Source organism: Chinchilla lanigera, unplaced genomic scaffold (assembly GCF_000276665.1).
Source record: "Chinchilla lanigera isolate Chin_1 unplaced genomic scaffold, ChiLan1.0 scaffold00044, whole genome shotgun sequence".
NCBI classification, from domain to species: Eukaryota; Metazoa; Chordata; class Mammalia; order Rodentia; family Chinchillidae; genus Chinchilla; species Chinchilla lanigera.
The window spans coordinates 7,076,832-7,102,491 of NW_004955445.1; the positions used below are offsets into that span (position 1 = coordinate 7,076,832).

A 25,660-nucleotide genomic window follows, 5' to 3' on the forward strand; every position below is an offset into this window, starting at 1 on the left:
TGCCTGTAACAGGAAACCAAAAATAACAGTTGCTTAAAGCACCCAAGGGCTCATTCTCTCCCATGGGTGGTCCACAGTATGATGAAGTCAGGGCCTGGGTTCCTCCGACCTCCTGTTCCACCCAAGGTCTCCTGATGGCTGGAGCTGCCGAGGGCATCTCAGGTGCCGTGTCTGCAGACGGTCAAGCACCAAATGGACCCGAACCTTGGTTTCCGCATCTGCAGAATCCCAGTGAGAACTCCGGTGCTGCTGGCCGGTGCAGACAGAAGGTGTCGGGCACCCTGCGGGCGTCAGGCGAGGAGGCCTCCTCAGCTCGGCGCTCGACAGGCTGAGCGAGGCGCCACGAGAATCACCTTTTAGCAGAGTCTTTTTTTTATATAATAAAGGCATTGCTTACTGCAGGATATTTAGAAATACAGGTCTCTTGTTGATTTCCTGCTAAGCGTCTCTCCTGAGGTCCCGTGAAGGAGAAAGGAAGGTTTCTGTCCGCGTATCGTGTTCGTTCCCGCGGGTGACGGACGCTGAGAGAGTCGAGCCAGGAACAGGACCACTTTAGGCTGTGGTGCGCAGTCTCAAAGGGAAGAGCAGCGGGTACAGAGAGCGCCAGGGAGGTGGTTTATTCCGTGTTGGGGCCTCAGGAGCATCTTCCGCGGGGAGGAGTCCCTTTGGGTTGGTATCTGAATGACAAGGAGAGGGGCGAGCGGGAGTCGGGGAAGGAACAGTGCAGGGAGAGGAGCTGCAAGCGCAGAGTAGCAGGGGACTGTGCGGCTGCTTGCGGTGAGCGAGGGGAGAGACTGAGGCAGACAGAACTGGACGGAGGCGTAAGCTCGCCCCGCAGGACTTGGTGGAGAACCGGGAAGCCGCTGATGGCTTTAAGTGGGGGGAGTGAGACGATTGCGTTTGCTGCTGAAGGATCTGGAGATGTGCTTATGGAGGCTCCACGTAGGATAGAGAGGAGGGAAGAGGCAGAGAAACTAGCGGGGGGGCCTTTCTACTGCGCTATTGCCCTTTCTATGTTTTATTTGGGGACAGGGTCTCACTAAGTCATGGAGTTGGCCAGGCTGGGCTTGAATTTGTCATCCTCCTGCCTCGGCCTCCCAGAGCACTAGACTGCATGCTTGCTGCGCTGTGCCTGGCAGGGAGTGCCTTGAAGGTGCCGCTGACTGTGCTTTCTGATGGACAAGCGGCAGTGTCCCGCACAAATCACGCGCAGAAAAGGCCCTTTCTCCGCACGTTAGCTTCTTTCAGCGTTTCCTGCCTGATTTTGTCCCCTAGATACCGCTTGTGTCAGCACTGGCATGGAGCGGGCGAAGGCCCAGCGTTGCTGTTAACCATCCTATGAAGCGCAGGGTAGCCTGGCTCCCAAAGCGGATTATTTGGCCTCAAAATCAGTAGTCAGTCGTGGTGCTAGTACTGAGCTGGGGGGATCCTGATTTACTTCCTTCTTTGTACGGAGCTGCCCTCCCCCGTCCTTTTTAAGCTTTTATCCTGAGATAGGAAGGTCTCATTAAGTCTGTGCTGCCCAGCCTGGGCTTAAATTTGTGATGTCCTGCCTCAGCCTCCCAGGGCACTGGGAGCACTGGTGTGCGCCCCCGTGTCCAGTTGGCTTTTTCTTTCTTAAGCCGGCTGTGGGACGTGATCACACCGACGTCACCGTGGCTGTGGCATGAATGTGTTCTTGTGTTGGAAGCTGAATCCCCGGCATAGCAGCATTTGGGGGTTGGACCTTAATGAGGTGCTGGGTTCTGGAGGCCCCAGCCTCGGCGGGGATTAATGCTGTTCTCAGAGGACTGGGTTGGTGCCCCTGGGAGTGGGTTCCTGCTCCGAGGAGGGGCTCCTTGCATCGAAGTCTCTCGTGCCCTTCTGCGGGGGGGAGGGTGCAGTGGGACGGGTCCTTGCCAGATGGGGTCCTTGGCCATGGGCTCCCCAGCCTCTAGGACTGGAAGCCATGGTCTGCTCTTTGTAAGTAACCCAGTCCCAGAACAACACGGTCTCAGATGCTGTCCGTGCAGAGGGGGGCCTGGCTCTTCCCGGTGAGATGTCTGTGGCAGGTTCTGCAGACCTGGCCTCCTCGAGAGGCTCCCTGCTGAATGAACGGCTGAGCAGGAATGAATGGACCCGGCCCCGCCTCCGTGGAGCGTGAGTCAGGCTGCAGCGGCCCGGGGCCCAGCTTCCGTCGTGTTTATGAAAGCCAGGCCCGCCGGGGCCCACAGAACGGGCTCCTTGTTCCTGAGTGACGCGAGGTGTGGATCTGCCAGGGGCCCCGCCGCCCCAGGTCAGCGCCACCGTCTAGCCGTGCTCTGAGCTCCCGCCGAGCGCTGCGGAGAGCCTCCAAACCCACCCTGTGCAGTGAAAGAAATTAGATCTTAAAATCCCAAAATAGAATGCGGAAAGGTACACATCACGTCTGCCTGGGCCTCTCTCCCCCCCTCGTGGCAAAAGTGACTCAGAACTTCGGGTTTGGCTCCAGCCAGACCTGCGCAGACTTTGGGGAAGGGAATGACCCACCTTCTCAGCCCGAGGCCGGTAGCGGCTGCTGGCCTGAGTGGCACAGGCCCTGCCATCTGCTGCTGGACGTCTCGGGGCTCTTGCCGCGCTGGCCGGGGTGTTCGGGGGAGGCCGGACCCGTGTCTCATCCAGACACTGTCTGCGGTGGGGCCTTTGCCTGGAGCTGAGCTGAGCTGGCCTGGAGCTGCTCCGTCTGTCTGTCTCAGCGTCCCCAGGGGGTGCTCAGGCTGCCATCCTGAGGACTGTTAGGGTCAGGTAATTGCAGGGGCTCCCCTGGGCCCCCGGCTTTCTCCTTCATCTCCACAGTATTTAGTTGTCTCCCTGCTTCCGAGTGCTGGAGGAGCCGTGCAGACAGCAGGCCCTTTGTTCCCGAGGTAGTGCCCTGAGCGAGGGACCCCTGGGAGCGCTTCCCGAGGGCGCGCGCCCCTTCTTGTCTGGTCTGTGGGCAGCAGGGATGCTGCTCACACCTCTCTTTTGCCTCACCATCCCCACAAGGCTGCCAAGTTGCTGTCCTTTCAGCGCAGTCTGAGGATTGTAAAGTTCATTTTTCCAGCCGGACTTTGTCTCCTCTTATGACTTCCAGCATAGCTGGCCTGGAATAATGTGTCTCTTTCATGGTGAGACACATTCCTGCAGATGAGCTCAAATTGCAGGCAGCGCAGGCAGACTGCAAACAGGGACGCTCCTCTGGGTGTGAATCGGCCTCCTTTCTTGAGCCACTGGAGGATGAATCACTCGTGATGTGTTGATCCACAGGGGAACCCAGGACTTCATCTTTTCATTTCTTTATTCAACAAATATTTATTGAACATCTACTATGTGCCAGGTGCCATCCACAGTGCTGGAGCACAGGGAGGAACAGGCTTGCCTCTGAATGGAGGGGAATCAGACAGTAAGCAAACGCATAAGGTAACATTACTGCTGTTGGGAAGGAAATAAACAGGAAGATGCCAGGGAGGCCCTGGCCTGGCCGAGCTACTTAGAGAGGACCTTGCAATTAGGCTGACTCAAAGGAACAGGGGCAGTCAGCCATGGACAGACTCAGGGAAAGGGTGTTCTAGGCTGCATGAGCAGAATGTGCAAAGGCCCTGGGGTGGGAATGAACTTGTCCCGTTTAAGGAGCAGTGAGGAGGCTCACGTGGCTGGGCCAGAATGGGAATGAGGAAATTGGTGACATGGGCCGGGGCCAGATTTTGGAGGCTGCGGTGGCGAGAGTGGGTTTTATTCTAAATGCACCAGAACATCATTGTATTTTAGAAGTGAAAGAATTTAAGATTATTTCTTCTAAGAACTGAGACCAGAAAAGAGGAATTTAACTGCCCAAGGCCTCCAAGCCCCGCACGAGACAGTGTGAAGGAAAGTCGACACATTCAGGCCCTGGTCACAGACTTCCCATGTGACCCGCCCCTCCCAACGCCCGGCGGGAGGTACGCCGGTATCAGCCCCTCGCACAGGAGGACGTCGAGGCCCAGAGACGTGGACCCATCTCCTCACGAGGACACGGTCGGTGCCGCCGCCTGGCTGTGAACCCAGACAGCCAGACTCCAGGGCTCAGACCCTGGAGCGCGTGCCTGCGCTGGCGGAAGGAAGGAAGAAGAAGGCTTGAGGGTATTTGTTTGGCTCCCACAAAACAAAACAAACCCAGCTGTGTCCAGAGGTCGACCTGGAGGGGCCCGCATGCCTAACCCCGGACTTGAAGCCCATCCCCGTTGTGTGTCCGGTCGCTCGGGCTGGAGAGAGGTGGCCAGGCGGGGCGCGCCGTGGCTGGGTGCCGGGGGGCAGCGGGGAGGGCGTGAGCGGCGCAGAGGCAAGGAGCGTCTCTAGGGCAAGGGCCCAGTGTCTGTGTGGAGGACCCGCGGGCCGTGGGGGGCCGGGTGCAGCCCCGGGTTCCCCCTCCCTCGGCGGCCCGAGCTTCGCCTGCCCGAGCTCCTTGCTGCTGTGGAGGCTTCCTGGGGTTTCGCATGCGGACATGGTAATTGGAAACAAATTTAGCGTGTTTCAGGCCATCGAGCCTCCCGAGCGAGCGTGCTCGCTGTGCGGTAGATACGTCTGTTTTTAATTTCCAGTGATGTGAGAAATATAGAATGACTTGATTCTTAATTTAGAATACTAAGAGAAGCTGACTTGGTTGGTTTTCAAGCCCGTGTGAAACGTCCCATTCTGTTTTTACGGCTCCCTGCACGATCTCACAATGCGCCGGCCCCCCAGCACTCTCCTGCCGGCCTTGGGGCCCAGCGCAGGTCCCCGGGCACACGCGGCGCCCGCCTCCCGGCAGCCCGGAGGAGCCGGCACCTCTGTCCAGGTGCGGTTGTCCGAGCAGCGGGGCCCAGTGCACACTGAGCGGGGCAGGTCCTGTGACACAGCGGCCACTGCGGGCCAGGCTGGCGCAGGCAGCGTAACAGCTCTTGTCGCGGAAAGGGAGGGCCATGGAGACAGCGACTTGATCTTTTGATCCTCCTGCTTCAGCCTCCCAGAGTGCTGGGATTATGGGCGCCACGCCCAGCCAGACTCTTGCTTTTGATCTGAGAGCGATGCCTGCTGGCCAGGGGATTTGAGCGGAGGGTGACGAGGCCTGACTCGCAGCAGGCGAAAGCATTCCAGCTGCTGTGCAGAGGAGACTGAGGCCAGTGCTGAAGCAGAGGGGTCAGGGGCCAGATTCAAGAAATGGCGGAGGCCTGGGGAGCGCACTTGAGTGGATGTAGGAAGCAGAATTGTCGAGGCTGTGAGATGGACCTGTGTGGGTCGAGGCTCGGGCGGCTTTCAGGGAGTGCCTGATCCTGGCTGTGGGATGCTTGCTGGGGTGGAGGCTGGGGTGAAAGGGGCATTGTGCGCTGAGCTGAACTGGCGTGTGGGCACATGCCGAGGGGCAGGAGCCAGGTGAGGGTGGCAGGCATGAGCTTGCATGTCTGCATCCAAAGATAAGCGCAGCATTTGGGATCCACGCGGGTTTGTGAAAACCTCCGGTGTGATGCGGCTGTTGGAAATTGCCACCCCTCTTCCCACGGCTTTCTGCTTCTTCAGGGCAAAACTTTGAGGACGGTAGCTATTTCCTAATACTCCCAGTTCAACAGAAATGCTACTGAACAAGGTTAATGTTTGAATTGACTGAAATTCTAAACAGTTTGTTTGGCCAATCGCCAGGGGGAAAATCAGTCTCCTGTTTTGGGCTGGAGTCATCAGCTGAGGTCTGGAGGGCCCCTGCTTACAGTGGGGACGTTTAGGGCTTTTCATTCAGGGTGGAGCAAGAGAAACGTGCTTTCAGTGGAGCCTGGGCTTTGAACTTTGATCTTTCTTGAGCTAACGACATGTAGGTCGATCCTTTCTTCTGGAGATGGACAGTGGCCGTGAGTGTGGCTCCCAGGCAGTCCTGAGGTCACCACGGAAGCAGCCCATTCCACTTGACATCCTGTTGCTAAGCTGTGGGCTTGGTAGCTTGGGTGTATTAAATGCGCTTTCTCCTGGCGGGGTCTTCCTCTGTATTGGGATACGACCATTGTAAGTCCAGCGGGCACCTGTACTATGCAGTCATCTGAGATTGTCTCATAAAACAAGATTTAATGACAAGGGAACATAGTCACACTGGAGTAGGAAGTAGAAACAATACGTAAAACATTTGCATCTGTGTTCCTAGAAGCAAGGGTACCAAATTTCAGTTTGGCGGGGAGAATGCTTTGGTGATCTATTGTACAAAATGGAATATGCATCGTTTATTTCAAGACGGCTAACACAGTAGATGTGAAATACTTTTACTACAAAAAAATAGGCATGCAAAGGGACAGGCTTGTTAATGAGCTTGATTTAATCCTTCCACAATGTCAGCACGCATTGTGCCCCATACGTATACACGATTACCGTTTATCAAGTATAATATGAAAAAAACCCTGATGATCAATTGTGAATGAAAGAAGAAAAGTTTGGAGAGTTGTACACAGAATCTCTTACATACTTTGAAGGGGAGTTTTCCTTATTTTTTTCTACCACGGATGAGCCATATTGCTTTTATAACAAGAAAAGGAAACGCAAGAATCATGGATACTGACGCCTTTCGCCTTTGCATTGGGCAGTTCAGTTGCCGCCGGTGTGGGCGGGGCTGGGGGAGTTGGTCGGAGTTTCTCATGAAGCTGTGCGTCTTTGTCTTTGACGTAAGACGTGGAGGGCACTTTGGTTCACCTCCTTTGGCTGAGCGGGTGGGGTGGGCCAGCCTGGCTGAAAGAGCGGAATCCAGACTCAGGCACGCAGCCGCCGTCTGCGCTGGAGTTGCAGGAAGCAGGCCGGCGGGGAGGCTCTTGCCCCGATCACTTACGTGCTGCAGGATTGTGGACGGTTACCCAGCCCCTTTGTCACCCGAGAAAGGGCAGTGTTGCTCTCCTGGGGCACTGTGTTAGCGCTGTGCCTTCATGTGTTCAGAACATGCAGAAGAGCCTTCACCTGGACAGATGCAGAATTTTCCTTGGGATGAGGCGAGATGGTGCCATTTATGAGTTATTTACCGGGAGCGCGGTGGGGAATTTAAATCACAGACCACTTGATTGTCCTCAGATCTGATTTCCAAGTAGCTGGGCTGGCAAGGGGCAGAGTAAATGTACCGTGCCCCCACACCTGCAGCTTACTCGCTGGGTTCCCTGTGATGGGAAGGTGCATTTGGGGGAGTCGCGTCAGGCCACTGCAGGGTCCTCCCACTCATACACGGAGCTTCTTGGGGTGTGCACTGGAAGCACCCCTTCTTCCTGGAATCTGTCAGGCGCCTGGAAAATGCACAAAGCAGAAGCCCTTTGCCTTCCCCTTGGCTGCAGGAAACACAGCCCCTTTGGCCTTAGAGGGTGCCCAAGCTCTGCATCACAGCGGGTGTGTGGAGGTGACCTTGCTTGCCCAGGCCACCCAGCTGGAGAGGCCTGGGAGGACCACCCTGAAGCCTCATGACCAAAGTCTCACTTCAAGGGACAGCAGGGGTTGGGGATCTCAAGGTCAGATCGTGTCGTCTCAGGATATCAACTTCTGTCTGCCAAACCTCGATCTCACGCTGGGAGAAGCAAGTAAGTGACCCTGTGCTCCTCTTCTGAGACTTTCAGAGGGCTGGCAAGGATCTTCCAGGGTGAGGCTGGCCAGGCCAGGACTCTGGGCAGAGCCTGCCCCTTCTGGAGAGAGCAGGGCCGTGTTCTTACTGTGCAAGGTAGACACAGACACGTTCCCCTTTCTCATCTGTGAAATGGGTAGTAACTGACCTGTGCTACACGCACTTGTGTGATATGTGCAGATGGGGTGCCATGTTTAGCACCCAGGAGGCAGGTACCTTGAGTGGCTGCGTTAGTGTTGGTGACGTCTTCGTGGATGGCCATTGCAGTCCCAACATCCCTATTACTGTGAAATTTATGCTCGGGAGAGAGATGAGTCAAACAGCTAAACAAGGCAAATGCGATGGAAATGAAGTCAGACTTCCAGTGGTCTAAAAGCTGCACTTTCAGTTCTCCAGAAAAAAAGCTTTGCTTTATAGCATATACCTGAGTGACCAAAGTGGTATGAGCTGATTTTTAAAATTCTTAAACATTTAGCAGTTGGTTCTTGTGAAATTGGAAGAGCTGGCTGTGGGCCTGGGTGCATGTGAATCTTGTGGCCCAGGAAAAGACAGAAGACCTGAAAGCTAAATGCACAGTGGAAAAGTACCTCAGGCAGAGAGAACAGCATGTGCAAAGGTCCTGAGGTCAGGGTGCACTTGGAGCTTCAGTGAACAGAAAGGCTGATGCTGGCAGTAGCCTAGTAGGGTACAGAGAGGAGGCAGAGGCTGGGCTGTGGGGACCCTCAGTGACCAAGGTGCTTCCAAGTTTGGATTTTATTCTGTGGCCATAGTAAGCCTTTGGAGGGTTGTAAGTAGGGGGTATCAGGACCTGATTTGCATTTTTAAAGGATCATTGTGCTGCTCCAGCAAGAGGCAGGTTGGGCATTGCTCACCCAGGGAGGGGCGGTGGCAGCGTGGACCCATGTGCCAGCAGGGGAGGGGACAGAAGTGGCTGGACTCACACAGAGATATGGGGACACGACAGGTGTGTCTCCAGATGTCCCCTGGCCGTCTCCCATGTGTCCACCCAACACACCACTGCTGCTCTTCTGCCACGGAGGAAGCAGCAGCGTGGGCTGAGCACCTTCAGTCTGTCCTGTCTGTGTGTGTTCTTGACTCTGAACCCGTCTTCACCAACGCCAAGAAATCAGGAAGAGATGAGGAAATACATTTATCTCGAGTTCTAATACAGAGCAAAACCAACAAAAGCAACATTTCTTCACAATGCGACCCTCCTTCCTTTTGACTTTTACCTCTGAGAACTTACCTGATCTTCAGATAAGAGGCTTCTGCCTTGGGCTTTTATGTTCGCTCACGGCTGCCTCTTGGGTGGGTACCAGACACTTATGTAAATGTTGCGGGTGTCAGCCGTGCAAATTATGAGAAAGGCTGTCACCCCGCTCTGCTCCACTCCCAGCCTGTCTCTGTGTAATTGTTAGAAGGGGACACGCATTCTAGACTGCCCGTGTCCAGTAGAACTTCCTGCAGTGGGGAAATGTTCTGCATCTGTGCTGCCCGCTGTGGTAGCTGCTAATCAAAGTGGCTAGTGAGACTCAGAAACTTTCAGTTATAGTCTTGTTTAGCGTAGATGTATCACTCATGGCTCCTCTGTTGGACAGCGCCATTGTAGACCGTGTGTTCTCATCCGTCACTCTGGAACCTTTTGCTTTGTGGCAGGTGACAGGACATTCTACTGAGGTTTTGTAGAACTTCCAAGAAAGGAGGGATCTTACTTAACTTGTCATAGCCTCCCTCAATTTGCAAAGGAAAGAGTGCAGGCAAAGAAGGGTCAAATAATTGGCCTAGTATTTCTTCTGCTGGTGAGTGGCAGGAATTTATCAAATTTTTGACTTGACCTTCTTTTGGCTTTTTAAACTATATATATAGTATATGACACATATACTATATATGCTATGTATGATATACTATATATATAGTGCAGTATATACTATATATATTATATGACGTATACTATATATCTCAACTCATTAAAGTTCCCCATTTTCCTGGAGTATGTGCTTCTTTTACCATGGTGTGTAAAGTCAAAGTCCTCTGACCACCTTCTCAGTCTGGAACTCATCCATCATCCTGAGGAGTGGTCATGGTGTGGCTCGTTTGTTTTTTTTTTTGGTGCCAGGGATCGAACTCAGAACCTTGTGCTTGCCAGGCAGGCGCGTATGCCACTGAGCTATATCCCCGGCCTGGTGTGGCCAGTTTGAAGCATGTCCTTTTATACCTTTCCTTATGTATGAGTGGATGGGTGGAAAACATTCTGCATTGTTCCATAACGTGTAGGTTTTGACACATTTTCTCCCACAGAAATATGTGCTAGATCTTTCAGAGTGAGTTTATAGATCTCAAATAAATAAATAGATGGATGGATGGATGGATGAATGGTATATATCATTGGCTCTTCATTATTATGTCTATGTAGTAAAGTCCTGTATAAACTCGTGTACATACCTGTAAGGTACAATGTTTCTGCAGAGTGCAACCTGGTGGGTAGTTACCGGATCACAGAGTGTCTATTTTTAGATGTGTATATAATTTCATTAGAACTGTGGATCCCATACACTTTAAAATAGTTATGCCAGTTTTTATTTCTGTCAGCCGTAGACCACATTTTCCTCCTCAATGTCCAAAGCAGTTGGTATTATCAAGTGTTACACACGTGCCAATCTAACAGGTGAAACACGGCGACTTTTGGTTGTTTAATTTGGATTTCTCTGTTTGCAAGTTACACTGAACCTCCTCTGTGCTAATGGCCATTTTTTTCCCCCTGTAAACTGCCTGATCAAACATCCTGCCACTTTTCTGTTGCGTAGTTTTTATTAATTCATTCAACACATGTATCCTAGAATGCCTGCTGTGTGTCAAGCATTACTCTAGGCGCTAGGAACTTTTGTGGCAAGTGAAGACAAGTATCCCTGCTCTCAAAGAAGTGACAGCTTGTTTGTAGGGAAAAAACCAAGGCACAGGTATCAAGAAACTGCATAGTGCATTAATTTGGATTTTAAAAGGGATAAGGCGATGGGAAGATTCAGTAGAAGTGGGGCTTACTTTTGACTAGATAGCCAAGGGATTTTGTCTTTTACTTGTACGCATTCTTTGTGTATGCTGCATGCTAATTGTTTGCCTGTCACATGTTCTACTTATTTTTTCCATCTTTAATTATTTTAAAATTTAGATTGTTATAGTTTTTCCTTGATTTTTTTTTTTTTCTGTTTGAAATATAAAACTTTGCTAACTGGAATACTATCATGTGAAAAAGTGACAATTCTTTCTCCTTATCTCCCCAGGCGACTGTAGTTAAGAGCTGTGTGTTTTTCTTTCCAGGTCACTGTCTACCCTCACACTCGACAGCCCACCCTGTCCCCGTACACCTTCAGTCACCAGTTAGCCGGTTGCTGGCTATTTCTCCATAAACACAGTTCTGATCCGTGTTGCTTCTCATGGCTGCTTCGTATTTGTTGTAGAGGGATCTCTCTAATTTACCCAAGCACTGCCCCCGACTGGGCATCAAGCTTGCTTCCGCGTCTTTATTCTTCCAGACCATCGAGGAATCCCATCTTCTGCCGCCTAACAGCTCCTCTGATCTCATTTCATTGTCAGACTGGAGCCTTCACACCCTGCATATTTTGTTTCTCTTCCCCCAGCTCCACGGCTACATGGAAAACAAGCCTTTGGGGCTCCAGATCTTCATCGGAACAGCTGACGAGCGGATCCTTAAGCCCCACGCCTTCTACCAGGTGCACCGGATCACGGGGAAGACTGTCACCACCACCAGCTACGAGAAGATCGTAGGCAATACCAAAGTCCTGGAGATCCCCCTGGAGCCAAAGAACAACATGAGGGCAACGTAAGGGACGCGGCCGAGGGCAGCGGGTCTCTCGGGAAGTGAGCAGGGCCAAGGGGCGGGCTTTGGGAGACAGGGCTCTCTGGAGGACATAGGAGCCCCTCAAACTTCTCCCAAGAAAGTTTCTATTTTAAAAGGATCATATGCAAATATTTTCAGGTGTCTTGGGAAGGAGAATACTCACGCATCTTTGAATCACGTTTTCATATGAGGTTAAATTTATGTACATTTAAAAAATTGGTTTTACCTAAAGAAATGATTGAGTAAAGATGCAGAAGTCAAAGTCACGAGGCTCATGTACTCATGGCTAAAAGTTGGGAAACACTGCACACCTGTGTTGGAGTTAAAAAAAATATATTTTTATGGGAAAAGAAACTCTTAAGTTACAGAAAAGTTGCAAGAACATATGAATTCCTGAGTACCATTCACTTAGATTTACCAGTTGTTAATATTTTTCACATCTGCTTTACCACTTCTACTTTCCCTCCCGGAGACATTTGACAGCTACTTGCAGATATTCTGCCCTTTAACCTTCGGCCCCTCTGTGTGCAGTTCCTAAGACCAAAGGTATGCTCCCTTATACACCCGGGTGCATTTAGCACACCCGAGATTAAACTTGGTACACTATTCTTACTGACGGGGAAGAGCTCATCCATCACCCTGGTTGTAGTTATCACTGGTTACCTATCTGAGTTTTTCAGGTACTTTTGAGAGTAGAGGAGTTGGAATGAAAAATAACCCTAGAGAAGTGATTTCAGCTAGGGAATTTCTGGTTACTTTGTAAGTTTTTTTTTGGTTGCCATCCTGGTATACACTTCTGGCTGAAATACTTAAGGTGGGCTGGGGCCGGCTGTTGTTGTTTTGGTTGACTGCCGGGGCAGCTTTGTGGGTGACTGCTTCTGCTCAGCAAGCTGATCACTTACCAGTGGGGTTCTTGGTCTCCTGGCAGCATTGACTGTGCGGGGATCCTGAAGCTCCGGAACGCGGACATCGAGCTGCGCAAAGGCGAGACAGACATCGGCAGGAAGAACACCCGGGTGCGCTTGGTGTTCCGGGTGCACATCCCGGAGTCCAGCTCCCGCATCGTCTCCTTGCAGACGGCATCCAACCCCATCGAGTGCTGTAAGTGTGGCTCTGCGGCAGTCTTGTTTGGAAAGCGTCCTGCGTATAAGATTCTGCTCTGGGCGGGCTACCTGGCGGGGTACCCAGATGGCCTGCAAGACACACAGGACCTGCAAGGGAGGACAAATGGCTAGTTTGGCTGGAGGTTGTAGCTCAGGGGTATAGCACTTGCCCAGCATGCACCCTCGGATCCATCTCCAGCACACTCCCCGCTAAAAAACAAATACAGAGCACATGTTCTACGTCCCTCATTGGTAGAGGGCTTGCCTGCGTGTACAGGGTCCTGCATTCCATCCTCACGGGCAAAGCAAACAGAGCAGTTGATTCAAGATGATCGAAAGGGCCAGAGGCAGGGCACGTGTGCAGGTGTTATCTCTGCTTCTATTTACTTGTGGAAGGTTTTATGGCCTCGGGAAATTAAAAACCAGTATGGCTGATGGGCAGTAAGTAGTCTACAGGTCTGTTTGGAATATTTGAAGCATACAACTATTGTTCTGGTCTTTAAAAGGGCAGATGCATTTAGGGCGAGTTCACTGTTCGCAGCACCCTGTGCTGCTTTTCCTCCTCTCTCCTTTCAGCAAGAATAACGATAGTGTCACAGTGGCTCTTGATTGCAGAGCGTGGCCTCTGCCGGTCACTGGTGGCCTCGGCCTGGCTGGAGTTTTTCTGCCCATTTTATAGAGTGGCTGAGTAACCATGGGCACAATGAGAAGGAGGCAGGGCTGGGATTTGAACCTGAGCTTGGGCAGGCGGGAAGCACACTGCATCCACACCTTCCGCCCACCCAGGGGTGTTCCCTGGGATCTCTCTTGCGTCAGGGGCCGTGCTGGGTACTGGGCAGCCATGGAGGAACAAGATACTTCCCCTGTCCTCAGCAAGCTTAGAGGGTAGTGAGGGTAAGGATCCCACATAGTAGGTATAAGGTTGCAGAAGATTTTCAGAATCTGGTATAAAGTAGGCACTGAGCAAAACACCCAGCCCAGTCCTGCCAGGCTTCAGAAGTAGCTTTGAGCTTGGTTTTTGCTTCTTGTGTTTTGTTTTGTTTTGGAGACAGGAGCTCCCTATGTAGTTCAGGCTGACTTTGAACTCACTATGTAGTCCAGGCCGGTCTTGAACTCTAGGTAACACTCCTGCCTCAGCCTCCTGAGTGCTAGGATTACAGATGTGTGCCACCGCGCCGGGCTTGTTCTTAGGTACTTTTCAGAAGGGAAATAGTTATTATGTTTTGCAGCAAGACATGACAAAGCTTATTGTCTTGCTGCACTTTTGAAAGTTTAGAAATTATTTTCAAAAGCATAAAGAAGAAAAGTGTAAACATTGTTTCAGAAGCAGAAGCTGTTTATCTGGTTTTTTTAAGTCTAAGGATATTTTCATGCTGTTATAATCATGTTCCATGTTAAATTATGCCTGGGAGTTTTTTCTGTCTGTTTACTGGGTGTCACAGGCCTGGGAGATGCAGGGAAGGGAAGGAGCAGGGGGATGCTGGATATTTGGGAGGAGAGGAGATTGGAGACCAGTAAGGCACATTCCCCACGAGGTGGGCTGTGCTTACCGAGAGCAGCCAGTGTTTGCACATGAGAGTATGCGCTCAGTGTGGCTGAGTCTTCTGATTTTAAAGGATAATATCCCAAGAATTTTCTGATTTCTAAAAAATGGCAGCTGGCCTGGGAGTAGAGCTCAGGGGAAGAATAAGAGTTTTGCATGCACAAAGCCCAGGGTGCAGTCCCCCTGTACACACACACACACAAGGCAAGAAATTAAAAATATTCTGAGAGATCAGACGGTACCCACACCCAGCTGCTGTTAATCAGAGGTGGTCTTGAGCTACAGGAGAGCAAAAGGAAAGCACGGCTGTGTTACACAGAGAGGGTGGCATGAAACTGCCTCTCTGGGCGGAAGCCAGGGAGGAGAGAAGCCAGCTCCCTTTTTCGGGAGAGTAGCCAGAGTTTGGGCTTGGCTGATCTTTGGAAACAGAATGAAGGGGCCCCGGGTTCCTTCTGACATTTCAGGTTAAGATGCGGATCAGCTGAGTTGATGGTGAGTTTGCGCTCTGAGCTAGGAGGAAGAGGGACCCGGCAGCAGGGGACAAACAGAGATACGAAGAGCCGTGTCAGTGGAGGGACCCAGAATTCCCCTCTTCTGCTCAGCAGACCCCACCCTGCCCCCCAAATGCTGGTCACAGTGGCCGCCCCACCCCATCCTGGTTTCAAACACCTCAGGATGTTTTGGGGAGGAAACGCAGGCTCTTCCTCGGTGACTTGGGGGATTTTGAGCAGAGAGAGCCTCCCCTTTCTACTAAGTGACTCATGCCGCAGGCTGCCTGTAGCGAGCTGCAAGGCAGGAGGCCTGAGCAGGGCCTGTCTATCAGAGGCCTGCTCCCCCGTCTGGCTTCTTCAGGTCGCCTTAACCGACGTCAGTCTGAGACTTTCAGGATCACCGTTGAACCGCAGGGGCCTCCAGGGAGGAGGGTGTTAGAAAGTTGTATGAATCTTGAAAATCTGGGTTTTTTTCTTTTTTTCTATAAAAAGCATTTGGCTGATTCACCTACCTTGTTCTGACAGATAAAGAAACTGAGGCTTTCTTGGTGTAATGATTCATCCATTTTTACCGAGTAGGTGGCGAGCCAGCGTCTCCAGCTTTCTAGTTCTGCAAAATGCCTTCTCTTAGGTTCTGTGACACCCCGTCCCTCAGCTCACCCTGGGCCACTCTGCCCACCCAGAATCTTATCTTGTTATACCCTTCTTTGTTCCTTTTTCCCAAGACCAGTACCCCGTAGTTCCATAAGTATGTATTGCCTAACTGACCTACTGTATCATCTGTAGGGAGATACTCAACAAAGATTTATTGACAGTGAGTAACACAGAGTGTATAGAGTACATGTTCACTGACTGGCTTGTGTATATCTGCTGGGGCGGGGAGCAGGTAAGAAGAGCCCGGGGTGGGCGGGTGCTTATTTGCAAGGCTGACTTACTTTGGAAGTGCCTCTTACATACTGTTTTGGGAAACATGGGTGAGTTCTTGGAATCTAGTAAAAAGCCACAAACTCTCTTTGGAAAGCAGTATGAGTGCCTCGAAATGAGCTTCCTTCTATTCATCCGCACGCCAGCTGCTGGAGGCCCAGCCTCCCCTCTGCGGGTTGGCACCCGCGTTTCCGTCTGCTGCTTCCACTTGGGCTGCAGTGCTGCCCGGAGGGGCCCCGGCTTCCCCTCGTCCCCTCCCCTAGCCTCACTGAGACTTTGCTGAGCTTGGACAGCCCCTGCTCTTCCGCCACAGGCAGATAACGGCCCTCCCATAGCAGAGGTCAGAGGGAGCGCCCTTGTGTCCCCAAAGACAAGTTTCCATGTGGGTCATGTGGCGCCCTTCCCTCCTGCTGGCCCCTGCCCCGGAGGGTGGCCTGCCTCTCCTACCGTGATTGAGCCCTGCCCTTTCTCAGTTACCTAGACCTTGTTGGCCGGTTCCCATTGGTGGCTTAAAACCTTGAGGTGCTGTTTCCCCGGGAGCCAGAATCCTGGAGACAAGGGGCGCAGGGTTGGCTTCCTGGAGGCACTGAGAGGGAGACTGTGGGGTCTCTCAGGCTCCTGGGGTGCTGCTGGCTGTGGCTGTGTCCCTCTGATCTCTGTCTCTGTCTTCATGTGGCCCTCTTCTCTTCTCTGGGTCTCTGGGGGTCATTTTCAGTTGTTGTCATGGATACTCTCACTGGATTTAGCCCCTACCCTAATTTAGGGCATCTCTTCTCTGTGTTTACCTTAATGACATCTGTGAAGGCCTCAGTTCTAAACAAGGTGCATTCTGCGGTGACAGGTGGACGTAGTGGGGGTCTGCTGTTCAGCCCCTGCCCTCCTTGTCTGGTTCCTGACGTCCCTTCCCGTCGCCCTGTTTCTGCACACACTGGGGTCTTTCCCCCTGACTCCTGGCTTTGGCCCTTGCCGTCACCTCCGCCCAGGATGAAGGTTCTTCACCTCAGCTGTACCTTAGAGTCACCTGTGATTTATTAAAAAAAACCCAATGTCCAGGTCCAATGCCAGCAAGTCTGATTTGGTTTGTCTGGGCTGGGGCCTTGGCATGGAGACTTGCCAGGGGTCCTGATGAGTCCGAAGCAGGCCGGAGTTAGAGACCTGCTGGCCCCACTCCATCCTTCTATTGCTGGCTGACCCCTCTCCTTATTCAAGGCCCCATTTGTGTAGCTCCTTGGGGAGAAAGCGTCCCTGTCCTGTAGCGTGTGGGGTCCCTCCTTGTGTTCTGACAACCCAAGTTTCTTGTTAGTCTCTCTCCTGAGACGGCGGGACCAGCTGTCACCAGGTCCTTGTGCACAGTAACGGTCTCTAGGGGACCCCTGAGAAAGTGACAGGAAAACAAGCAGCACCACACCGCCTAGGTGGGGGAAGAGGCAGCGGTGGGACAGGAAGGAGGTGTCCCCAGGCGCCTGTACCCTGTCCCGTGAGAACCTTCCAGACCCGTGAGGCTTGCTGTAGCTCTACCCAGAGCCTGTAACTTTTCTCCCTGCATTGCCCTTCACAAAACACCTAGTGCAGTTTTACACCCATCCCCGCCTGCTTTTCACATCTGTGTTTACTGAGGTACAATTCGGACCGTGTAGACTGTGCAGATTGGAAGTGTTCAGCCAGCGCTCTCAGTTTTGCCAATTGCATGTGCAGTTGTCACTTGCAAATACGGGCTTCCTTTCATTCCTGTAGGTTCCCCGGGGTCCCTCCCACCAGTAGCTCCCCATAATTGCACAGAGGGGACCCCTGTCCTGATTTCCGTCACCACTGATGGGCGCTCCTCATCCTAGAATGGAATTAGAGAGTGCGGTGTTCCCATCGATTCTGCTGTTTCTTTTTTTTTTTGTGTGTGTGTGTGTGGTTTTTCTCCGGTACCAGGAACCGAACTCACGACCTTGCGCTTGCCGGGCAGGCACTTTGCCGCTGAGCTAAATCCCCAGCCCCTGGTCCTGCTGTTTCTGCTCAGTGTCTTGTTTTTGGGATCCATCACTGCTGCTGCCGCTCGGTTCCGGAGTTCATTCTTGGTTACCAGCGAGCACCACTCGATGGTGGGACTGCAACAGTTGTTTGGTTATTGTATTAAAAATTTGGTTTATCCCCGGGGTTTGGGTAATTTAGATAAGGCTGCTGTGAAGGTCTTGTTCCAGTCCTTTTCTGGATCCAGGCTTCCATTTCTGTTGGGGGAAAACCCAGCAGTGGAGTCATTTGGTCCTAGGGTAAAAAAGTGCATGTTTTCTTTGATGTGTTTTCTACACCATTTTACACGCTGCGTGAAAGTTGCCCCCAGCTAGTTGCTCCACATCCTCACCAGTAAATGGCATTGTCAGTCTTTCTAATTCTAGCCATTCTATGAGTGTAAAATAGGATCTCATTGTGGTTTTAACTTGCATTTCCTTGATGACTAATGATGCTGAGCTTCTATTTATGAGCTTGTTACCTGTTTATGCATCATCTCTGGGGCAGGGTGTTGAAATCTTTTGCTCATTTTTTTTATTAGGTTATACGTACTTTTTTGTTAATATATAGCAGGGTTTTTTTTTTTGTTTTTTTGTTTGTTTGTTTGTTTGTTTTGGTACTGGGAATCAAACTCAGGACCTTGCACTTGCCGGGCAGGTGCTGTGTCACTGAGCTATATCCCCAGCTCCCAAGCAGTTTTAAAATACCTTCTAGTTATGAGTCCTTTGTCAGATATCTATCTATCTATCTATCTATCTATATAGATATATATATAGAGAGAGATAGATGTAGGTATATATAGATGTATATTATGAATATTTTCCCCCTGTGCAACTTACCTATTTATTTTCTAAATGATGTATTTTTGTGAGCATCTGTATTTTGGTGAAGCCGAATTGGTCCTTTGTCACCCTCTTGGTCTTAGTGCACTCTGAATGTGGCAAAGATATTCTCACAGAAGCATTGGTGCTCAGAGATGCGATCCGTCTCCAAGCAGTTTGGTGTGCGGTGTGAGGTAGGGCCAGATTTGCCCCTCGCTGGCGTGGATGTGCAGTCATTCTCTGTGTCTTTTGTGGAAACCAAGAGCTTCTTGCTTCCGCTATTCCTTCCCTTACATCTTCTCACTCACCTTGGTCTGGGAGATGGTGATGCTCTTCAGGGGAACCCTCAAAATGGGTGGGAGCGGAGTGGCATGCTGTCTTGCTTTGTAAGGCAGAAATGCCTGTCTTGTTCAGCTGCTGCTTCTGCACCATGCTCAGGACTTCCTAGAACTCAGTCTTTCTATTAAAAGTAGGCTAAGAGTGATGTGCACCGTAGGGCGCTGGAGGTAAGTGAACAAAATACTGTCGCTGCCCTCAGGGAGGTCACATTCTAGTTGGGGAAACAGACTAACAGACCAAGAGCATTTGCAGCAGAGGAGCGTGTTATCATGAAATGGCAGGGACCATGTGTTGGTGGCCTGGGGTAGGGAATCAACACTAGTTGTGCAGATGGGAGGAGGACTCTTGAGAGAGGTGACTTTCGCCACTTGGAGTGCTGTCTATGGAGAGGGAACAGCAAGTGCAAAGCCGCTGGGGCAGGGATAAGCTTGGGAACAGAGAGGTGGCCATGAAGACCGTGGAGTAAATAGGGGCAGAGATGGGGTGTGAGGTCTCAGACCAGCGGGAGACTCTGGATTTAATTCTAGGTGAACTAGGAAGCCTCGGCTTCTCCGTAGGGGACTGGTATGAAATAATTTCTAGTTTAAAGCTCATTTAGCCTAGCACAAATAGATACCAATAAACACTTAAAGGCCAAACAGAGAAGAAAAGAGATGAGAGGGACAGGACAGGGACAGATGGAGGAAAATGTCAGAGTTGATCTGTCACCTACTTTCGTCAGGCATTTTCTGTGTTGCTGAATCCTGAAAGAGCACCATGAATTTGGTGTCTGTTCCCATTTTGCAGATGGGAAAACAAGCACAGAAAAGGTACACAAATAACTTCTGGTCACACAACTAAGCCAGTTGTGCTGTCCACATCCTGCTGGATCCCAGGCCTGCAGGACTAAGCTACATCAGAAGTGACAGACTAATTTGGGGCGGAAACACAAGGGGGTCATGTCTTCTGGTTGTAAATCAGACAGCAGCTCAGGGTCTCCCTCCAGGTCCTGTAGCAGGAAGTCTTAGATGAAATTTGGACTTTGGGCAGAGGTCACACTGGCTAGGCCTCTGTCAGTCTCTGCTGTGGAAGGAGTCTTGTGAGCAGTGACCGAGAAGCCACATTTCAGAAACATCAGGAGCAACTGCATCTCATTATGGGGAGCAGCAGTTAGGAGTTTGGGCTCTGGAGCCAGCGACCCAGGTTCAAATCCTACCTCTGCCACTTAGTCCTTGGGAAGTTATTTAACATTCTGTGCTCAGTTTCCTCATCTGTGGAATGGGGGTAATAACTGTCCCTCCCTGTTGGTGTGGGGATGAAGTGTGTGAATGTCAAGCAGTCACTGCTGGCTACGATTACGGCAGGTGACCCCACGTGCCTCTGTTAGGGTGGCCCGCTGTGGACTGACCTCATTTGCATGACCATGGCCCTCCTCGTAGCTCTGCAGAGCAGACTTCTTGATTCTCTGGCTGCCACCTGTCATGGTGGGGGACCACGGCCAAGTGGGTGTGGGAGGTTAGCGACACTGGATGGTGGCAGTGAACCAGCAGGAAGCTGCACCCCCAGGAGGGGCTGAGGTGGTCATCAGGGTGTAGGATGGTAGCCGGGGTGTGTGTGGCGGACAGTGCCTGTGGGGAAAGTGGCTGGGGAGCCCAGGCCCAGGTGGTTTTTCTGCTGATGGATGTGGCTCTGGCTGGCCCTGTACTAAGCCAGTCATGCCAGAGCAGGCAAGGCCAGATTCCCTGGTGTTGAACACCGGCAGCAGGCCCGCAGCCTCCTTTCCCCTCCTGTCCCCCTCCGAAGGCCCATCTGGAAGGCCCCTCAGTGTACTCATGCAGAAAAGACCATGGAGAGACCTCTGCCTGGCTCGGACATGTGCCAGGGACTGGGACACGGAGTGCTGCCCTGTGAGTGTGTCGCTAGCCGGTAAGGCTCGGAAAGGCCGCAGGGAGGACAGAGCAGGGCACGAAGCTGAGCTCTCTCCACTGTCTAGGCTGCCTGGGTCCCTCAGGGGCCAGGGAGTCAGGCAGTCAATCAGGGATTCGTGTGGCCCTCAGGAGGGTTCTATTACATACACGAGGTACCTGAGAACATTCCAGAGGGGGCACCTGTGAGCACATTGGTGTGGCGGAGCAATGAACTGCTTAGGAGAGAACAGTACCTCCTGTCCTGTCCCTGGGGCCACCCGCGTGGGCTGAGACGAGATTCACTTGTTTGGAGAGCGATTCTGTAGGAGGCTGAGCCTCCCTGAGCCCACAGCCGGGCGCTGGTCCCCCACACCAGCTCCATCCACCCTGGTGCTGTGAGTATGGGCAACTCATCACAGAAGTGGCGAGTAGGGCCAGCCACTGTCAGGGAGATAGAGTCCCTCTGTCCCCTCAGCTCCCAGGCTGACCAGGAGTGGCCAGACAGGAGGCCGAGGGCATCTGCTGGCACTGCCCTGGGCTCCTCCTGGGGCCAAGCTGGGCTCATAGCCAAGGACAGGACTTGACACCGAGATGAGCAGGGCTCTCAGCAGCAGCAGGAGCGCGGTGGCCGGCTGGCCAGTGTGTGGGCCAGTTGAGGCCTACGGGGAGGGACCTCTCTCCCTCCCTTTCCTGCAGCATCCTGCGCCAGGTGTAATTCAGGGGTGGGGTCCCGTAGTCTGGGCCCCAGTCCCACCTGTCTGCCTCGCGGAGCTGTGAGCTGTGAGCTCTTACACAGCTGCATGTCCTCGGGAAAGCTTGCACCCTAGACTACAGAATGGTGGTCCTTCTTGCCTTGTGGTCTCTTGAAGTGTAGCAAAAAAACAAACAAACAAACAAACAAACATAACTACCACTCACAGAGCCCCGATACGGTGCCATGCACTCCCCGTGCCTCCACTCAGTTAATCTGGAAACCGCCCTGTGAAGTTGGTGCTGTGATTATTTCCATTGTATAGGTGACAGCACAGGCGCGGAGAGATGACGTCACTTTTCCAAATTCCCAGCGCTAGGATGGCACTGAGCTGGACTTTGAACTTGGGCAGTCACACTGCAGTACTCTTACATTTGCCTACCACCTTACATCGCCTCATGAGGTGTGCGTTTTATAATAGAAACAAAACAGTGATCATGTGCCGGGGATCTGAGGTAGTTTCTGTGGTGTTGACAGAACCGGCCCCTCTGCAGAGAGGACTTTTCCCAGCCAGCCTTTCCCCCAGCTGTGTGACAGGGTGAACTGCAGACAGCATCCCATTTCCAGGCGTGCACAGGTGCAGCTGCAGGCCCGGCCAGTGCATCTCCCTGGTGGAGCTGAGCCGCACTATCTGCTCCGTGCACAGCGCCGAGAGGAAACACAGGCAGGTTTAACCCACAGCACCTAGGAGTTCAGAGCGCACGAAACACGAAAGCCTGGAGCCACTTTACAACGTGCCAGGGGCCGGAGCAGCAGTGAAGCTGGGGAAGCCGCTTTGCTACAGCCACCCTGAAGCTTCTGCAGGGGTAGGGGTCGTCTCACCCAGGCCAGGCTCCCAAGGATTGCTTAAGCCTAGGCCAGCTTTGGTTAGAAAATTGTGGGCTGGGAGTGTGGCTGGCCTGGACACTCCAAGTGAACAGGAAGCTGAGTGGAGTTGCTGGGGCTGACGGAGTGGAGCGCTGCAGAGGCCCGGAGCCCAGTGGCCTCCTGAGAGCCCTCGCTTAGGCCCTGGGCTCCGCCCCGCAGCAGCCATAGGTGGTGGAAGTTGCATCAGACAGAGACAGGGCCCTGGAGGTCTTGGTTGCTGTTTGCCTCTCCCCAGTTCCTCTTTCAGAGGCTAATTGGATCCCTGGGCCCTGGGTTCTCTGAGGACTGGGGCCTCCCCGGGAGGAGTTCCCCCATCCTCAGGTGGCCTCTGACCAGCGGAACTCAGCTCTTAAATAAGTGAGTGTAACAGGTCACCTGGAGAGATTGTCAAAATGCAAATCTCTGGCCCCTGCCTAAGCAACTCAGGAAACGGTGGGTGTGTAATTGGGGGTGGGGTGGCATCAGTGTACTGTATGTGGCTTGGGCTGCGTTAAAGCACTTGCCCCAAGTAGGAGACTGCTGCAGTTCTGGAGAGCTACACCTTGGAAAGTCTGGCAGTCGGGAGTTGTAAGACCAAGAAACCTCGGTGAAAGCTCAGGATCCATCAAGAACCACAGTGGCCCCAGAAGTAGTCTGTATGAGCATGTGGACATGGCCGCCCAGGCTTGATGACGTAGCTAACACTCCGGATGCTGCAGCTCTGGGTGTCACTAACCTGCTGACGGGACTTCCGGTGTCAGATGGTTCATGATGGTGCAGACTGCAGTTTCTTCGTTTGTTTTTTTTGTTTTTCTTCCGGTACCAGGAATCGAACTCACGACCTTGTGCTTGCCAGGCAGGCACTTTGCCACTGAGCTAAATCCCCAGCCCCAGACTGCAGTTTCTTGAGTGCTTTGTGAGCTCTAGGCGTAGGCTGTGGTTTTGTCTTATGTCAGATACTTTCGTTGTGTCCGAATACACACAACACTGAACGTACCACTTAACCACAGTTTACTGTCTTAAAAGTGTTAGGGGCATTAATCGCATTCATAGTATTTACAGCTACCAACTCTAGCTAGTTCTCTATATATGCTGCCTAAACAAGCACAACTCTCGCTAGTTCTGAGACTTTTCCATCACCGTGAAAAGAAATCTTACACACATTATCAGTCCCTCCTGATTCCCCTCTCTCCCCAGTCCCTGGAACTATCCATCTGCTTTATGCATCTGCCTGTTGGACACGCCATATAAATGGGATGGTACAGTGTTTATGTGACTGATTCCTTCCATTTTATTTATTTATTTTTTTGTCTTTTTGAGACAGGGTCTTGCTATGCAGTTCAGGCTGGCCTTGAGCTCACTTTGTAGCCCAGGCTGGTCTCGAACTCGCAACAATCCTCTTGCCTCAGCCTCCTGAGTGCTGGGATTACAGGCATGTGCCACCACACCCGGCTCAAAAGTTTTTTGGTACTGGGAATCGAACTCAGGATCTTGTCCTTGCCAGCCAGGTGCTATACTCCTTCCATTTATCAGGATGTTTTCAAAGTACTAGCACTTCGTTGCTTTTTGTGGTTGGAAATATTCTGTATGAGTGTACCACCTTTGTCCACACATCTGTCCCTGGACTTCTGAGTTGACATTAGCTATTTTACCAACTGAGTTCTGCTCCTGTCCATGTTTTTATGTGTGTGATCTCTGGTACTGTATGATGCAGATCTGTAAGACCAGAGACTGTTACAATTTGACAGAGGAGCCGCTGGGACTCAGAGAGTGATTTGTCCAGGGTCACACACCAGGGGGTGACAGATGCAGGACTCATAACCCTGGCTTTTATGACTGTGTGTGCACCCTGCTGCTGCTCCCAGCATCCTGCAGTGCATGGTCTGGCAGCAGTGCTACCACAAGTGGTACCAAACTGGCCGTGGTCCCTGGAGTCACGCTGCGGTCCTATCCTCAGACTGTTTAAGTCAGAATCTCTGGAACAGTTGCTGTCAAGTAGGGACCATTTTGTGTCTTTCCTTACTAGGGGACATCCAGCCATTTTTGCAGATATTTTTGGTTGTCACAGCTGAGGGTTGTCACTAGATGCCAGAGGCCCTGACAATAAAGAATGGCCATTGGAGTTGGTGCCCAGGTTGCTGTGGAAGCAAGGCCTTGGTACCACAGCCTTCTACCTCTCAGGCTGGTCCTGTCTGCAGCTGGAGCTGAGCAGGGCTGCTGCTCGGTTCCCTGTTGGACCTCAGACCTGGGAGCCGGAGGTCTGGAAAGGCCTGAGGCTCCGCATTTCCCACTCAGTCCGGCTGCCCCGGCGGTGCTTTGAGCTTCAGGACGAGATAAGCTGGTTGGAAGCTGTCCCGGACTCCCATTCTCTCTGTAAATTTTCACTTAAAAAAATGTTTCCCTGCAGATAAGGAGGCCGGCAGTGCGGCACTGGCTACAGTCATCAGTGGGTTGCTTAAGACCGTGGGGCTTTGCAAGGAGAAGCGAAGAGATTGCTTCAGGAAATAGACGAGTTGTGTTCACACAATGCACAGTGATTCACCAGCCGCCCTCCGGGCCAGGCTCCCACCCAGCGCCAAGCTCTCAGCCGTCCAGTCCGGCAGGGCTGGCTGCGGGCCCTTGGCTGGCTCACCCAGTAGCAATGACTCAGGTTTTCCACCTGTAAAATGGGAGGGGTGGCTCTTGCCACCTCCCTGCCCATCCCCAGCGCCAGAAGCCCCCGCAGCCCCCAACTCCATCAAAGGCAAATCTTAAAAGCCAGGCCCCGGGGCTGCTGTTTTCACTGCTAGTAAATCTCCATTTGTGGCAGCTCAATTAGGCAGTCATCACAAAAGTCCAATATTGAAAGAAAGGATTAATAACTGAGCCCATGTGGGAGAAATTAGCAGCTTCTGCTGAGAGGCCTTTTAAGACGTCCTCCAGCCGGCAGCCCCTCGGAAGAGTGCTGGCAGGCCGGGCTCTGGGAAAGAAAGCTGGAGTGGCTGGGTTATGCGTCCAACGCCAAGTGTCAGGACGCCACTGGCGGGTGCAGGACAGACTCCAGAAATACTGCCGACTGCATCCCTGACCCATCAGCCTGCTCCATCTCCGTCCCTGGCCTGGCAGCCCCAGGCAGAGGGAAGGGGATGCTTGCTACTCGGAGGGAAGGGTTGAGCTTGGGCCTTGGGTCTCAAGCGGCTGCTGCCTCAGCTCCCGGATAGGGAGGTCCGCAGGCCCCTGGCACGGAAAGGGCTGGCCGTGTGCCGGGTTCTCCGAGCTCCAGGAGGGGAGCCAAGAGCCGGGGCTGACTCACAGGGGGAGGGCCAGTCTCTGGGCCCACGCCGGGAGGCAGGGCCTGCGGAGGCGGAGGCTGGAGGTGGGACCTGGGCTGTGGCTGGGACCTGTTTGTCACTTGCCTTCCCTGGCGACCAGTGGCTAGTGGGAGGGGGCTCTGAGACTGGACTCTGGGGCCAGACAAGCCTGCTCATAAGGGCTCAGGTCTGAGCCTCACCTTACGCCGCTTGGCCAAGTGATGGGCTAC

At 52.5% G+C, this 25,660-nt stretch overlaps 1 protein-coding gene across 1 annotated transcript in view; it reads left to right on the forward strand.

Annotated features, from left to right (window-relative positions):
* Positions 1 to 25,660, forward strand: part of Nfatc2 (nuclear factor of activated T-cells, cytoplasmic, calcineurin-dependent 2) — a gene marked incomplete at its 5' end in the record, with an annotated part of 117,324 nt that overhangs the window by 40,956 nt on the left and 50,708 nt on the right. Inside the window, 2 exon segments of the mRNA XM_005392294.2 lie at positions 11,218 to 11,420; positions 12,367 to 12,539. Coding sequence (XP_005392351.1) covers positions 11,218 to 11,420; positions 12,367 to 12,539 — 376 coding nt within the window.